General features: G+C 52.7%; 3 protein-coding genes across 3 annotated transcripts; 2 read left to right on the top strand and 1 right to left on the bottom strand.

Moving 5' to 3' along the window:
* Positions 1–1,887: 1,887 nt before the first annotated feature.
* On the bottom strand, positions 1,888–3,171 carry BDP55DRAFT_558753 (cyclin; the record flags this gene model as incomplete). Its single annotated transcript, XM_060569836.1, has 2 exons — positions 1,888–2,901; positions 2,965–3,171. 2 exons carry the CDS (start codon positions 3,169–3,171, stop codon positions 1,888–1,890), a joined length of 1,221 nt encoding a protein of 406 aa, XP_060426293.1.
* Positions 3,172–10,098: 6,927 nt separating this feature from the next.
* On the top strand, positions 10,099–10,717 carry BDP55DRAFT_253281 (uncharacterized protein). The gene has a single exon (XM_060566292.1). It carries the CDS (start codon positions 10,296–10,298, stop codon positions 10,617–10,619), a length of 324 nt encoding a protein of 107 aa, XP_060426292.1. The 5' UTR covers positions 10,099–10,295; the 3' UTR covers positions 10,620–10,717.
* A 3,687-nt stretch (positions 10,718–14,404) lies between these two features.
* BDP55DRAFT_635033 (uncharacterized protein) lies at positions 14,405–15,177 on the top strand (the record flags this gene model as incomplete). The annotated part of the gene is made up of 3 exons (XM_060572734.1): positions 14,405–14,499; positions 14,566–14,655; positions 14,748–15,177. The coding sequence occupies 3 exons, from the start codon at positions 14,405–14,407 to the stop codon at positions 15,175–15,177; spliced, it is 615 nt and encodes a 204-aa protein (XP_060426291.1).
* Positions 15,178–17,194: the final 2,017 nt, after the last annotated feature.

Here is a 17,194-nt window from a genome sequence, read left to right as displayed (position 1 = left end):
ATAGAACCTGGAAACCATGCATGCACAGCTTACATCCCGGGCCCCCCCCCAGCTCTATAACCCTCTCAGAATGGAAAAGTCGACAAGTATGTACCTCCGTACCTTGCCATTTGCCCACATCAATAATGCCTTAGGTACCCCAAATCATTCCCCACCCTTTCCAATCCCCAAAGAGGCTTAGCCTGGTCTCATGCCATGTCACTCCCCAAGCAGAAATGTGTCCGTCTGCGAATTTTCAGACGAAGATCAAATCATCAAGCATCAAGACTTTTCCAAGGTTCAGATGAACAGGTTGGCGCGGAGCCCTCGACGCTCGTTTGACGACCCTGAACCCCATCGTGAGAGGAACAATATCCAACTCTGACCAGCACACACGAGAAGCCCATTCCAAAAACCACTTCGCATAGCATAGTGACATACATACCTTATCCAGCGCATAAACCTACCCGACATCATAATAAAAAAAAAGTCCGATAGTACGGAGTAGGCCTCTCGCCGCTCCATCCCGCGTGCAGCGGGAAAACCACTAATGCAACAGCTATGATTAGCCCACGCAGCCCACGCTTCCAAGCACCGGGGGGAGGAGTCGGGCAGGGGGGGATGGATGGAGGGTGGACAATTCATTTCCCATGTGGGCTTGCATGGAGCTCGACACCCCCTTGTGTGTAACCATCGCCGACCCGTCCGTCACACACATGGAGGCCCAGCACCAGCCAAACCATAATCACCACAGAGCACAAACACAGAGACATGGCACGCAAAAGTCAAGGGAACTAGAGAATTATGATCGAAAAAGTAGCAGAGAATTTTTACTCTTTTTTTGTGCCTTTGTACAACTACCTTACACCTAAGGGAGTCGAAATGCGGGTATACGACAGTCTCGAGGGCGCTCGCCCCGGCTGGGTAGGGGACACCGTATCATGGTCGTCCCTTTTTTTCCTTCTCTCCATCCAGAAATTTCTTCTGGTCATCGAAAGAGAACAAATCCAGCCTCGTCTCCAAAAGTAACTTGTGGACCAGAAACCGATTCCCTGAGTATCCGTTTGTATTCATTGTCGGCCAATTAGGGGATATCCGGCCTTCAATGATCAAAGGAGAGGAAAAACAATCTGTCCACCACTCTCGAAATGGTTGATTCCAAGGTACGAAAAAAGTAAACCGGCCAGGAGGAATTCGTGTGCTCAATGGCCGCACGTTTCCCTCCCATGAACGAGGCCAATAGTTCTCTTCCCGTCTGGTCAAAGTCCATCGAGGCCCCGCCGATTTGTCGAAAAAAATCCACTTTGCTTCTTTTTGTTCCTCCTTCAAGAATTCCCATTCGGGTCGAATCTCGTCGTGAGACCCTACAATCTGACCTTCGCTGGCGTCCCTTCATTGGTGTGTTGGTGAATGGGTCGGGGGTGTCGACATCTCGTCGCCCGGATCCAAATTCGATTACCGGGAAGGATGACCGCTGTGATTTCAATCCTTCACCCTTCCTGGGGTGACCATCTCGCGAACGTAAAAACTCTTCGTCGGGGTGTGTATTGTGTGTAATAAAAAGCCGCTGAATGCTGTTGAGAAAAAAATAACTCGGGGGTTGTTGGGGTATGATCCGTATTCCTTTTTTTGGGACACTTCTGCTAAGTGAAAATGAACTTTGTTGCATAAAAAATCAAATCGCTCGATGCCATGACGTGTGAAAAAAACCATTCTGTATGCATGCGGCAAACAATCTTTTTTTCCTTTTTAATCCACTTCCTGGGGAGGTCGCTCAAATTGCCCTGCCACGGGTATAATGAGGGAAAAGCTTCGATTGCCCGTATCGTAGCGTTGGTTCGCTGTGTGGGACTCCGCGGGGCGGACCGACAAGTCGGTCTGCTGGGTTTGACTCGTGTTAGTTGACGTTTAGGCCAGGTGGTGACCCGTCGTGTGTTGGTGTACAAAGGGGGCGTATTGCTGCTGCACTTGTTCTTGCGCGTATGCCGCTGTGTTGGGTTGTGGCGTCGGGGTGACTGGGCATCTCGGCGGCATGGAGTATGCGTCCTTGTTGACGGTTCCGTACGCGGCGCCATCAGGGGTGATTGGCGGGGTCATGTATCCTTCCACTACTCCTGCGACAGCTCCGTGGCCCTTGTGGGGGGTGCTGTAGATGTTTGAGTGTTTTGAGGCGGACTCAGAAGGCGGACTCGGAGGGACCCCCGACTGCGCTCGCGCAATGCTAGCTTGGTGAGCCATGAAGGACGCAAGTTTCTTCGCGACGCCAGAGTAGTGTGATGATGAGTACTTTCTGGCGAGGGCGACGGAGGGGCTGTGCAAGTGTTGAGAGAGGGTCAACAGTGTGACATTCTCGACGTGGTCCCACTCTCCATCATTGATCTCCGGCTCGCCAAGGATGGCTCTTGCCAAGGCGAGAGATGAGCGAGCCATGATGGAAGGCTTAGTAGAGACGAAATCGCGGTGGTACAGGGCGATCTCGCAGATGTAGGCAGCCATGTGCTCAACATCAACCTTGTCGTGCTCCTCAGCGACGATGAGCTGGGTGAAGAAGTCGACGGTGGGGTGGCCGATGGTCCACTCAAGAGTATTGAGGACGTGCATCTCCATCTGGGTGAACATGCCGGCGTCGTACAAGCCACAGCACATGTTGTTGAGCTCATGGATCTGGGGCACGCGGTCCTTCTTGTCACCATACTTGGCGGCAATCAGAAGAGCGGCGCAACCGACGAGCTGATAGTGTTGCTTGTAGACGACACGCTTTGAGCAGTACCGGTCGAGGAGGTTGACGGTGAGGAAGAGAGTCTCGGGAAGGAGGGCGAAGGCGGCATGGGCTTCGATGAGAAAGTCGATGAGGTAGGGTCTCATGTACCATTGGATCTCTCGTTGCATGTCGATGAGATTGGCATCAGGCATCGTCTCATCCTGAAGCTAGGTGTCAGTAAAACCGACCACATCTAGACAGTCGCTCCTTCCTCGTGTTCTTACCTCCATGTGCCTCATGTGCTTCATGATATCCTCCAAGTACTCATCACCAGCTATCCGGGAAAGCTCGCTGGCGATAATCTCCTGACGTTGCCTCGCAATCATCTTGGCGGCGTCCCGAGTGCCCATTCGTGGCCTCTGGGGTTCGTCGTGGTCCTCTGTGAAGAAAGCAGGGTCGGAGTGTTGCTGTTGTTGTTGGTAGTACGCCATTTTGAATTGTGATGTGGTGAGTCGAGGGCGGGTGTAAGGGGGGTTGGCTGACGGGTCGAAGTTCCGAAACGGGAAAGAATGACGATTAAGTTCTCCAGGAAGCTTTTTTTGGTGATCGGAGACGGAAGGACGTGAAAAAAGAAACGGTAAAAAAAAAAGTCTTCAGAATCGGTTCTGCGAAAGAGTGGAATAGTGCAACCGAGAGATTAGAATATTAGTATTAGAAGGAGCGTGTTGAAAGCGAACAGGGTCCGGCAAAAGAGTGACTGTGGCTGGATGAGAAGCCGAAAATGATGCGAGACCGAGTTCCTCGTGTGAGTTTGACGGACGGAAAGGTGGCCGGGAAACTGGCCGTTTATGAGAGAGGTCGAGTGGGTGGCTCTGCAAGAAGAGAGAAGATTGGGTTAGCTCGCGGTTCGTTTAGACGATTGCAGGTGCTCGAGTAAGCCTAGAGCAGTGGACAAAGTGAGACAGGCAGCTGTTCAAAGGCCGACAACGGGCGCGGTGAAGGAGCAACCGGCTTCTGTAAATACCGCTTGGTGCCGATCCAAAGGGGGCAGATCTCCAACTCCGATAGCGTCGCCCTGATTCGACCAGTGGGTGGTGGGGAGATGGATTGGCACGAGGGGAGATGGGGGAATCATCCAGATTGGCGTCTCTTAACTGTGGGCTAGGCAATGAGAGGATCGAAGGGGCGGAAGGGGGCGAGCGGAGGGCAAGAGTGAAGTGATGGCGAGGCGTACCGCCACGGTGTGCAACTTTGACTGTCAAGACAGACAAAATTGAGACAATTCCTGAGGGTTGGATTGGGGGAGCGACGAATGAACGTATCCCCTCGAGCTATCCTGACCTCGGACTGGTGGTGGTTTGGTTGATTGGTGAATGTGGGGGAAACTTGTGGACGTGGATCGCCGAGTAAAAATACCAACGGCACGCAAAAGCTGTGAGGGAGGAAAGAGGTAAAAGTTTAGAAACCGACTCTTGACAAGACACGGTAACGTAACGGGGATGAGTGCTTGAAGTGGAAATGGTAGTGATGGTAGTGATGGTAGTGATGGTGGTGGTGGTGGAGGACGGAGGAAGCTCTGGGTAGGGGAAGGCTTGGAAGATGGAGATGAAGGTTCATCCCGTCATCAGGCTAGAACTGAGCAGGGCGGGTTGAAGGTGATGATTAGGCAGGACAGGCGCACATCTTCATCTGAATTGCATTGTTGCAGTAATAAACGTACCTTTTCACAGACGGTGCCCGAAGGACAAAAAGGGATGATCTATAATCCTGATGGGATCATGTATGAAGTGTTCTCGACGGTCTGACAAGCTTTGAAAGAAAGCAATGGGTTTCTTTCCTTGTCCAGGGAACCTGAGATTGGCAATCCACGGGGACGAAGAATCGAGCTTCTGGAGACGGAGTTGCTCGAGAAGCTTTGGGCCGACACAATCCAAGATCGCAAAGGGACTCTTGAAAGGAATGAGGGCGGGATGGCAGGCCGGCGGAACGAAAGGGAGTTTCGTCGTAGTCGTCGGAGGGCCGAAGATGGGTGTGTGGGTTTGTTGCTGTCGTGGAAGTTGCACGTCTGAGTCGAGTCGAGTTCCTTTTGGTGGTCGTCGAGGCGAGGAATTCTTCAGGGGGCGGGTTGGATTGGTCGTCGCGGGAGGGCGGACGGTCGGGAGAGGGATGCAAGGAACGGGAGGGACGTGGGATCTTTCTTGTCTTGTGTGATGAAAAGAGAGTGTAGAAAATACCAATCAAGGTCTTCTTCACTATACGTTTAAATCGAGTTCCAGTCTCTTTCTCTTTGTTGCGTGTCCTGCTGCTCTCTTGTGGCTTTTCCGGTCACACTCTGCAAGCTCGAAAACCTGGGAATTGGCGAACCGTTTCCAAATGTCGAGGATTGTCGGGAAGTTGATGGGAGTGTGAGGGGGGCGTGTGCAAGACGAAGCTGGTTCGACCTTGACAGCTTTGGGCGTGGTTGGTGTGGTGTGGGTGAGTTGGAAGTCGAGGGAGACGAGTCGGTTCAGTCAGGGAGGGGACGTCGCCAGATTAAGTCTTCTCTCTTTCTCCTACCTTCCTCTTTTTTCCTATTCTCTGTTGGGGGGGAGAGGATTAGAGAATGGAAAGACCCTTTATTCGTTTTCGGCGAGCAAAGGAGTCAGGAAGGACTGTCTTCGGGGAGAGGAAGAGGAGGGAATGAATGGATGGGGAGGGACGAGGAGGAGGAGAGAAGGGGGAGGAGAGGGTAGGTAAAGGGTTGGAGGAGGGCCGAGGAGATGAAAAAGGATTGGAAGAGAACCAAGGTGTTTTAACAGGCCGGCCGGTCGAGTCTCCCTCTCAGTCTCTCTGCCACTCCCCTTCTCCTGCGAGGAGAGAAAAAGGTACTTTGGGGCCCGCTGATGGCTGGGTACAAGGACCAAGTACCTACGTAAAGGTGCAGCTTTGGCCCTTTTCTGAGGATGTGTGTGTGGGCGGGCGGGTGGGAATGATGAGGTGTCGTATGTGTGTATTTCGTGCCTGTTCCCTGATGATCAATACTTTCCGTAGGTGTACATGTGTGAGAGACAAGACAGAGAAGGAGAAGAGGGGCCCGGGATGAACGAGGGAGAGAGAGAGAGAGAGCGAGAGAGAGAGAGAGAAAGAGGAGAAGGGGGAACGGGAAGAGGAGTGAGTGGTGGAGAGGGGAGGGGTGTGCAAGAGAACAAGTGCGAATGAGCTGGTGGTGCTGGTACGAATACATGGTACATATTCTGTAAGGAGTACGGAGCACATGGACTTGGGTCGGCACCAGCACCAGCACCAGCACCAACACCAACTTATCAAGTGCCAAGTCCCCCCAGGTGGATCCCAAGAAACGGCACGGTACTTTCCACTGCCGCTGCTCTTGCATATAATACCAAAGTATCTTGTTGTGATATCGACAGGGAAGAGCCCAGGCTGGACACAGGGCAGGGGATGAAGGCACTGGGGGGAGAGGGGAAGTGATCAAGATGTAGTTCCACACACAATGCTGAGCATAAAGATACATGGAGCTGCTCCAAAGTTGAGATGTACGTACCTTCAAGACTACCTATCCTGGCTTCCCAGCCAGCTTATGTGTACCAAGTATGGCCTGTGGACTGCCTGTCGACGTTACTATTGCTGCTGGGCTGATGCGCCGATGCAAATGTTGATGCTGGCTGACGGTCACAACCAGGAAATCAAGCAGACTACTACTGTACGAATACCTCAGGTCAGTTCTTGAGTAGGAAAGTGAGTGGTTGCGCTTCTCATATGTCTCGTCCTGTAGCCTGTAGCGCGCCGCAGTAGGTGGTATTATTTGCCTGTACGTTACGGATACCGAGGACTGGACGGGACTGCCCACTGGACTGGACTGGACTGGACTGGACTTACTCACTTTACTTGCAGTGAGCCGACCCTCTTTCTTCCTTGCAGATCTGCCCTGCAAGTGCAGCTGCGCGAAGCAGGCTGAGGACTGAGGTAAAGGTTCCTTGCCGAGCAGCAGCAACAATGCTGTCTGTCTCTGGCCTGTCTCTATCTCTCCTGTCTGTCACCGTATTAAATTGATGCCTAGGTCGTGAAGCCTGCAGCGAGGGAAGAAGCGAGGGATGAGGATGACTGCGTCTACAATCGAATTGTCGACGCCGCTCGCCTGCCTACCTGCTTGCTTGTTCTGTCGACTGCCTCTCTGACTGACAATTGTCTGATTGTCTTGTCTGCCTTGTCCAAGCACGTTTAGCAAGTACCGTCCTGCTGCTCTCCGGTGCATTCGTCGTGTCTCCTGTCTCGTCTCGCCTGCGCGCCACCCCCAGCAAGCCGAATGCCTGTCGACACACAGCGCCGCCCGCCGAGAAAGTGAGCAGTACCTTTGCTGGAGTGGATCGTCAGAAAGTGTGAAAGTGAGCGAACTGGCCGTCGATTGGATACAGCTGGTGCTTGTGGTGCGTCGTGGTGGTGCGCAGCAGCGCAGCAGCAGCTCCTGACGAGCTTTGGTCCTGGTTTGGCCTGGGCACCCCCCCGTGGGACCTTTGACACCCTTCTCTTCCCCAATAATACAGGGCGACGCCGCGACGGGGGGCAAGGTGCCGTACAGAGTTCCAGTGGCAGTGGTGGTAATCCGCAACCGCAGGCCGGTAGCAATGCCAATTCGAAATGTCAAATGTCCGGTTTTGTGCAGCAGCTCCGCGCGCGCCTTTTCCTTGTTCTCGAATAATGCTTGGGCTTAGCGCAGCTCGGTACCAATTTGCTTCGTTATCCTCAAGTTGTGCCTTTTTCTGTATCTGCCGCTGTTCCTTTGTGTGTCCGAGATTATGGTGCGTTTCCACGTATCACCCGTAAGATACGGCCTGCAGGAGGAAGCAGTAGCTTGTACGGGACAAGGTTCGGCAGGAGGCGTCAAGACTTCAAACGAACAAAGCCAACGGATCAAGGTTCTGAGGAGAGAGGAGGGGAGGATTGGGAGGCAATGGGGCAATGGGGCAACGTAATTCGACGGCGCCAACTTGTTCGATGAAAGGAACGGCCTGATAGACTGGTTGGGTTGGACTGGGCCGGTCGAAGCAACCAACACCATGCAAATGCTGATGCTAATGCTACTGCTGCCGCTGCTTAGGAGTGAAGTAGACGAAAGACAACCAACGTCCGTCTTTGTTCGTTTCGTCGAAGCCGGGTCTGGGGCCGTTCCGTTGAAGCTTGAAGGAACCCTAGAAGCCCGAGACGGGGCTTCGGTATCCTTCTCTTTCAGGGCTTACGGATTACCCAGAGCCTACTGCGTAGAGGCCGAGGGCCAATTCGCTAGATGTCAGACTCAGACTTGGCCCAGGCTGAGGCAGTGGCAGGCTGGCAGCAGGGTGGTAGTCGTGCTCGGGACGGATGATTGGTGCGTGTGGAATCGACTGCTGGACCACGGTAGTTTGTTTTCCACTGGACCACTGGACGTCACGGAATTGAGTTATGCTGTGCCGTGCGTGCGTGCCTGGTATGAGGGAGGTTGAGGACTGTGCCAATGCGTGCCGAGCGGGTGTCAGATAGTACGACGAATATCCATTCGTACACCCAAGCAAAGTTACGTGAGCGGTGTATCTGTATGGTGTGTGTGGACGAGTGGACGAATGGTGGAGGTAGGTAATCCGCCTCTCGGGACCAGGACCAATTCGGACTCTTTCTTGGCTCGACTGGTGAGGTAAAGGTAAAAAGAGACAATCTTAGGATATGAAAAGGAAGACTGGAGCCGCTTCTTCCTCAGGCTCTACACCAAACTTCTGCGTGTAATGGTCGCGATTGTGCAGGGCAAGGCGAGGCACGGATAGGTATGGAAAGCCAGTGATACCACGATGAGGCGTGTGTGCGTGGTGTTGGGAGCAGGGATTAACGGGAAGGATAGAACGCCCGCTGGGATTGGCTCACGACGCGGTACGGATTCAGATGGTTTTTGCAGGGTTTCCTGGTTCGTGTGCGTGGTGTCGTGGATGTGCGTGTGTGTCCCCCCAGTGTGGTGTGGTGTTGGGAATTGCTTTCACGGCGTAACCCGTGGGCTTGGGATTAAGGTACTTTGCAGCTGGTGGATAATCGCGAGGTGGGAACTATTTCGTGGGACCGCCCCCAGCACCGGTTTTGGCGATATGAACCGTTGGAAAATGACGACGATATGCCGTCTATGTGGTCCACTTCTCGACGCCTGTGTATGTACCGAGTATGGAGACTGGTAGTAGTGCCAGACGTGGGCCAATTCGTGGATTCAATTCAGTCGGAAGATTTGATGAAGTGAGGTGTACGAAGTAGAGAAATGAGGTACGAATGGAGGAAAACGAGAAACGGAATAAGTGTGGCTTGTGTGTCTCGCTCGTGCATCCGGGACCGTGTCAGGCGTGTCGTGCAACTGTATGCGTAAGGTGCACCGTCACGACCGTACGGGGCATAGTAGGTAATTAATGTGCCAGTAATGAAATTGGTGACATAAGCTTCGAGGATAACTTGTCTGCATCCGATGCCCAGGACGCTGATTGATATAATGTCCGTCATTCCACAATCCACATGGCCTTTCAACGTGGCCTCCTTCCCGAGCCCTAGGTCGTGGTCGAGCCGGCCATGCTCTTCACTTCGTGAACTGTGAGATTGTTTATTTGTCATTTGTTATCGAGACGTCTCTCGGACAGCATGGTACAAGAAAAACCACACAGATACGGGCGGTGTTTGTATGTTTGTTGTCCACATCGACAATCTCTTGATACGTCGTGCGCCCTGCGCATAAATCAAGCCCGGGCCTTCGTCGGGACGGGCCTCCATCAGAGGCAGAAGAATTGAAGACATATTAAGAAAAACTCTGGTGGTCCGTAAGAAACGCGAGATGAAGAACGGAGATCCAATCAAGGCTGCAGTTGTCGTCAAATGTCAACAGCACCCGCACCGGCCGTCATCCACTCAGCGGTCGAGCTTCTAGAAGGAAACACCCAGGCCCCAGCCACACTTTGCACCTTCCCAGTGGTTGGAGGTTTCGGGACGAGGACGGGCCACGGCGGCCGCGGCCGGCTGGGAAAGAAGGGATGACGATGTCACGATGTATTTTTCATTTTATTCTTTTTTTTATTTTTCCGGTTGTTGCACTTTTTGGGGATTTATGGATTGAACACATCGTCGCCAACCAAACCAACGATTGTGCAATCATCCACCAGGTACGTCTAGGTATCCGTACACCTACGCTGACAATTGCACCGAGAAGGCAGGTACGGATACAATAAGCCGGTCTCCATCGCGGCCGGACTTCAACCTGGCATCTTTCCTCAGATCACTTACCAGAAACGCAGATGAAGAGACGATCACTAGCACACACGGCCGAATCTGATGAATGAACGATGTACGACGAATGTTTCCCACCGGCTCGCACTGCGTAACTGACGACTGTGTAAATTCGGCTTTGCCTGTCCCGGTCTTTGGGCCTTGGCCCCCTTTCAGCTTCAAGTAAAACCTACTGCAACCTCCGACTGTCCAACACACACACACACACACACAAGTCATTGAGTTGCATGTTCTTTTCCTTCCCCCCTACCCCCCAAAAACGCGAAAACCACACGTCCGTCACGACACTCGGACGTATCGAACACGGCCCATCGTAAATGGAGTAGGGGTTCGATTAATGATGCACGGGATATTCTTGTCAGGCGTGTGTGTGCTCTGTGTGTACGGAGTATGGTTCAACCCAATCCTGGGAAAGCCAGTGCTGCAGGCTGTAGCAAGTCTTTCTCACAGTTCAATTACCCATTCTCGGCACGTGCGCCCGGCCTACTACGCCCCCCCCAGAAACTTGATACTTCCGGCCTTTGCAGGAACGGACGCTAAAGGGGGGGGGGGGGGAAGGGGAAGGGTTGCTGAGACTTTTGCAAGAGGACCTTTTTTTCCCAAGCTTCCATCCTGCTTCTCCTGCTTCATGTCAAAAAATTGGAAACTGCAAAGGAACTAGTAGGAGACTTGTACGGTGTCATCCAACCCTTTGATCGATCCATCGTACGGGTTTGATCTCGTCGTGGTGTGTCCCATTTCGGCGAGCGCGTCTTGCCAACTCAATCTCACTCTCACCCTCTCCAACCTTTACCGAGCGCGCGTCTGGAAACCTACCAAACGCCTAGAGTCTCCAATTCAATCTTTTTTTCCATTGATGAGGATTCATCTTTCGACACAGGGTTGTGTGGAGCAAGCGTTAGCTTACCTCATTGATTGTACATGCTTTGGGTTATCCGGATGCAATGGGCGTTTTTCGTTGCCCCAAGAGGCGCAACCACTTTACCAAGTTACATGCACAATGACGGGAACTCTCAAGGCGTACCAGGGGTGTGAGACACAATTGGCCGCCTTCAGCTTGCCAATTGGTTGTACGTTTGAGATTGGCTCTGCAGGTCCAGATCCAGGTACAATGACTTGAGGCTTCTTGTGACTTGTCACACTTGTCAAGCACTCAACTCTTCCTCTGCAATCGAATGCACAATCGAGCTTGCCCGTGCAAAAAAACAAGAGCCAGATGCATCGTGCATAGGGGACTCCATGCTCTTTATTACGCGCCTCTCCTTGCCAGCTAAGTACATGGAAGCTCCCGGCCGTTAGGTACGTCCATCACCTCCATCTTTGGCAATGGCGAGGCTATTCCCTGTTCCATTACCTGCACATCCACACAATCCTGATCCTAGGGCTGGGCACGCTGACGTTCGGAGTGGAATAGTACGGTTACAATGGACCTTGTCTTCCAGCTGCTCCAGCACGGCGCAGTTATGCCGGTGAAAGTCCCACCGGCGCTAGATACGTTTTCGGGTACCTTCTCCTCTCAATGTGTGTCCCTTTTCTGCCGGGTTGAAGAAGAGAAGTTCGAAATGAAATATTGGCTGCTTTCCAATGCTTCGATGCCTGCCGAGTTGAGAGAGAGAGTGTGAGAGTCCATTGAAGACTATGCACAGGCATATCAGAATGGCATCACTTTCCGCAGAAAGGGGGGGGTTTTGCGTAGGGAGAGACACGACTCGTCGCGGAGGGAACGGACAGGAAACGCCCAGCTTTGCTTTTTTTTTTTTAATCTGCTCTTGGTTTCTTTTTTTCCTTCTCAAGTATCGAAAAGTCTCCACGTCTGAGGATCCTCTAAGCTTGCCAGTGCCTTCCACCCACTCAGCACCACGCTTCCATTACCATGGTCCATCGTGATCGGTTCCCATAGCGTGAGGTAGTTTCCATGCGGCACTCAATTCCCTCTCCCCCAAGGTCCCAATAGAAGAGGTCTACTATGCTGCACTTGTAACTAATCTCCAAGCCTCAGGGAGTCAAGAACGCCCCTGCCCCATGCTTCCAGCACGGCTATGTACTTCGTACTTCCCCCAAAAACTAAAAAAGACACGCTTTCCTTGAACGTGCAGGGGTCTCTAACCAAATATCCAATCATAGCACTTCAATTAAACCCCACCACAGCCAAGGAAACCAGGGGTGGGAAAGGGCTTCCCGAGCTCTCGGTGGCTCTCGCACCCGCCCGCCAGTCACAGCGCGCCTTTCCCTCGTGCCTTCCCCCCCGAGCACCCCCACTCTAAATCCAAATCTCCAAAAGAGACTTTTACCCCACACCGCGACGGGCCAATCAGACAACCCGGAAACGCGGGAGCACGCGAACGTCAAAAAAAAAAAAAAAAGAAAAAAAAAAAAAAAAAAAGAGATGGGAAAGAAGGACACGGGCAGATTTCTATTAAATATCAATGCGTTCTGCGTCCCTTTCGTGTTTCCGTCCAGTCAACGGCCTTCTATTTTCTGCCCTCTGTTACTTTAGCCTGACGTGGAACGACGCGCGTGGGCATTGACACTCTTTTTGACGGTTCATTGGGTTTTCTGCGGGTGCAAATCTCGCCTCAGAAAAAGGGGAATTTCCAAAAGGGACCTGACGATCCATGGCGGTCAGACTTATTTGATCCCGGCCATGTATTATTCGAATTGCAAGCGAGATGGAACATTCATTGACGGATGGAGATGGAAAAAATGTGCCAATATGGAATCTTCAAAGTCACTGTTGCAGCGAATGATTCTCCAACTCCCATGAGAGTCACAATTTGCAAAATGGTCCCCGCTACAGCGTTGTCGAAACCCATCTGGCCAGACAATTGCCCAAAAAGACAAAAGTATCCGCAACAACTCCTCGGTATACGAAAAATGCCCGGGTTGCTCTGCAGAATCAATGACGAAGAGCCTCCGCGTCAACCATCGGAATGCCGCCTAGAGTTCAAGTTCCATATCAGAACTCAAAAGAGCCTAAACTAGGTAGGCCAACCCGCCATGAAAGAGAAGGGGGGAAAAAGATGGTAGAAGAACCCGCCCTCGTGCATCGCGTTTTTAGCATTCCAGGATTTTCCTTTTTTACCAAAAACCCAGGTTTCCCCGCGCGCGTCAAGATCGTGTATCGATGGTGTCTCGATTCTCTTTTTCGTGAGGCTCCATTCCATGCACAGAGTTACAGACCAACCGCGTTATCAGAAGTAAACCGCTCAGCCTCTTACTCAGTCGCCTGCATGCATCCGCTTCAACGTCACGGTCGTCACCATCGTGCTCTCTTTACACCCCGTTCCACCCCCCCATCACTCACAGACACCCGTACACCATGATCATAGGAAACGGAAGAAAAGCCTTGGCTCAACCTATTCCCCTTCTTCATAGCCGCATGGCGTAGTCGCGACCTTGCCTTAGTTCCCCTTATTAACTACCTACCACCCCGTCCCGGTCCAGCCGACAGGCAACGCTTCTCCCGTTTCGGCGGGTTGCCTGCTTTCACGTTCCCACTCACACAGAGTCTCGACAGGTTTTGCAACTAAAACTCGTAAGACTGTGGCATCTCGGAAGCCAGGAACAGCCTTCCTACAGACAGCTAGGTAAGTAGATGCTCCAGGAACCACACAGGCACGACAGGACACCACTCAAGCACAGGGTAAGCCAGCCAGCCCAGCCAGCCCAGCCAGCCGTAAGCAAAGAGGCTAAGGCAGTCACGAATTATTGTTCGTCAACAGGCCTCCCAACCCTGATCCGCACAAGCGTCCAGCGCCAAACGACGACCTCGACCTTGGGGGTTTGGCGCAACCTAGTAACTGTCTCCGTTTCAAACCTTTAATCGCAAGAAAAAATACGCCCCAAATCTTTGTCATTGTTCCTCTTTTAGAGCATCCATTGATAATCCCTTGCCCCTCTGTACCTGCCCCCCTCCCGCGCGCTCCCCTGAAAGCCACGAGATCGTCATTATCCTTTCTTTAAACCCATTTACCGTCCGTCCGCTGAGCACGAGTCGTTCTCTGAGACGGACGTCTCTTCAACTGATTAAGGAGCTTTACTTGCGGGACGGGCACTGTGACCACCAGGAGCAGTGACGAGTGCCTAGGTAGACGAAAGTTCCCTGATCGTCAACTAAAAGACCAAAAAGCCATAGCTTCTTTGGTGCCCCCCTCTTCCCACAAGCTTAGTACCTAGATAGCGTTCAACCAGCTCGTCTTTCACTTTCACCTTCTCCGTGGACAGTTGGAATCGCGGACCCGTCTTAACATGCACTATAAGCTGGGGCCACACAGCGGATCAAGGATGAAATACAGTGTCCTTTCGATGGACTTCCGGCATGCCGCGCGAGACAACCACCACGGCTCATAGTACAAAAACGAGAGAGCTCAAGTAGGTAAGGCGCACTTGAAAAAACGAGAGACTTCGAACCAATGGTCCTCGTGAAAAGAAACGACAGCAAAACCGATGTACGCCGTATCGCAGGTTAGAAGCCGTTCTAGCGGCCACCTCCCCGTCGCTACCGCCGACTTCATTGGATCATCATTGAGCGTGGAGCACGCGTACGGAGCACAGAGGACTTGCTTTTTTTTTCCCTCTTTTTTCCTTGATAATAACTACTCCATCAGAACTACCGCCCACGCGGGATCGTCACCGCTCCAGGTCTCACTTTCTCCATCGACATCAGATTCCCACCCCTCGTGGGATAGATTCAAATGGTACGAAGAAGAAAAGAAGAAAACCCGGAGCCCACTTAGTCTCCCTGCCACTCGTTGCCCAATGTCTCACCCCGTGCAGAAACAGTATGTAGGTATTCGAGACCGGCGGCCGGGAAAAGCAGCCATTTGTCGCGCTTAGCTTACATTACCCCAATGCCGCATAACCCTGCTCTAGATAGGTGGGGAGTTATTCGTACAGCCGGCAAAAAGCAAATGAGCCATCGTCGTCATCTGAATATCATCCCGCGTCTCTCCCATCGACCGATTCGATATTCAACCAGTCGCCAAATCACCAACCCGTCCTCCACTGACTCAGCACTCAGCACAGCCAAATTCCCATGGGCAATGCGTACCGTATCCCATCATCTCATCTCGGCTCCCCTGAAGCCAACAGACGCTCCCCCCTCCCCCATCCCGGGCCACCCCCGATTCATGCACCAAGCGTGTCCGGCGTCTAAAGATGTTGGTGCAGCGGCAGTTCCGCACCGCGCCTACGGAAACCATTCAAAATCCACAGGCTGATTGATTTCCATCTATTCCAGAACATGGAGGAAATCATGATACTTATTCCCCCTTTCCCCTACATTAACTGCTTGGGTTGGTGTTGGTTGGCAAAGGTACCGTACACGCATTCCTTTCTCATTCATGCTTATGGTGTTCCTAGGGGATACTCCCAGCCTCAGTTGACGGTCAACCCCATTACTCATCTGGTTGAAGAATCGAGTGATGATCGAGCAATCTGCCCGGGGCCGGGCTATATCCCGCGTCTACTAATAGGGGGGGGGCGAACAAACGTCGCCAATCCAACATATTTAGAACCCATCCCGCCCCAGGTAGGCTGACGAACGTGCCCGCCTTGCAAGTTGCAACACCTGAAGAAAAAAACATCCACTTTCGCATCCGTCCGATATGAGCATCGTCAAAGCCGTGGCCGTAAAAAGACTTCAAGTCCGAGACCCCATCGTGTCTCCCCCTTTGTCGATGTCTCGTGATCTCAGAGGTTCCGAATCTCAAATCCTAAATCTCCCTTTTCAGACCGTCGTCCAACATCAACCACAAAAACCCCCCTGACCACCCCCTGAGCCGCGGTTCCGCTCTACCGGCACCGTTGGAAGACAGAGAGCGCAAGAAAAAGGCGCCAAGCGTCATCCGCGCCTCAGGGCCCGCTCCTTTCTTCACCTCCCTGACGGAAAAAGGCTAGGTACTCACCAATGACCAGAGAGAGAGAGGGATCGTCAATGATGCAAGTGGCCGCTGAAATCAACCAAAAAGTCCTGACAAGACGTGGCTTCATGGCTTCAACCCATACAAAAACCCTTCTAGATCAGTTCTCCCCATCTCTCCCACGGGTCTCACACCCGCTTTGTCCCTCCAAACCCCCAAAATTGTCAAAGAAAAGCAACAGCCACCTGTAACATCAGACGAACAAAGGTCAGTGCAAGGCCCTTGCACCTCCCGTGCCCCTCGCCCTCCCAAACTAGGTAGGCCTGAATCACCTAAGCCTAGCCCCTCCAACAAAAGTTGACGATGACTTCTCACGGTTGGTCTGGGTTAGCGGATGACCACTTTACGCGGTCCCTTGAAATGCCCCTCGACGCGATGTTTGTGTCGCCCGCGTACCCCCTCCCTTTCGCCATTGTCACCAAATCTAGATGGCGATCCGCCAACCCCAGATTCACACTAGGTAGGCTACTCAGCCTGTCCCGTTGGCAATGACCTCCCCCCTTTGGCCAGACTTAGAGACCATCCGCGCCCTGAGATCCCAATCTCTCTGGCAGCCTATTTTCAGTATTGAAGGAGAGTCATGTGTCCAATCAATTGCACCCAGGCCGTGCCAGAATCGCAAGTTTCTCAGTGATCCCACGGCCGTAATCCAGTCGGTTTCCCCAGAATCCGCCGTTCTTGACCCTTCAACGCAGCCCCGTTCCATGGCCGCCAAAGACGGTTCGTGTCGCCTCCAGGCTCATCGCTCAACTGCCAATGGAGCCGTCACATGCACTGCACCCTTGAAACCTGCCTTCTGTCAACTCGGCCGGGCCCCTCTGCCAACACAGCAGCAACAATGGCATTCAGTAGCGAGCTATTCGGTTGCAGGTAAGTTGCAATAGACCCCCGATTCGGCCAGGCCCAACAGTGGCCTTGTCAGTTCGTGCAGGGTGGCTGGACGAGTAGAAGCGCGCAGACTCCAAATCCCCAGAGGCGATGGCGACAAGGACCCTGGTCCAACAAGGGTGCCTTTCGTCCTCGTTTACCCCTCACCCGCAGCGCCTCTTCCCAACCCTGTTCAAGAGACGTACACACTTTCGCATCTTCAGCTCAGGAACGTCGCGAACCAGCATCAAGCTCCGTACACCACCTCGAGGAAACCGGTCGAAACCGCAAATCAAGGAAAACATGCAATTATTTCCCCGAACCAGCTCACCACACCACATGCCAGCTTGTCCACTTGCACTGGTGCCACGCACACCGAGGCATGGCCGCCAACTGATAGCCCGATACGCCTCAATTGGATCAAACTTTCGTGACCGAAATCTGCAAG

The sequence above is a fragment of the Colletotrichum godetiae genome (genome assembly GCF_030913485.1).
Source record: "Colletotrichum godetiae strain CBS 193.32 chromosome Unknown BDP55scaffold_39, whole genome shotgun sequence".
In the NCBI taxonomy this organism is placed as follows: domain Eukaryota; kingdom Fungi; phylum Ascomycota; class Sordariomycetes; order Glomerellales; family Glomerellaceae; genus Colletotrichum; species Colletotrichum godetiae.
The sequence above is the reverse complement of the archived record's forward strand: the minus strand, read 5'-3'. Positions and strand labels throughout refer to the sequence as shown.

Bases quoted from the DNA above. Each gene is read 5' to 3' on its own strand.
- BDP55DRAFT_253281 (XM_060566292.1), top strand. From the start codon at position 10,296: ATGATGCACGGGATATTCTTGTCAGGCGTGTGTGTGCTCTGTGTGTAC.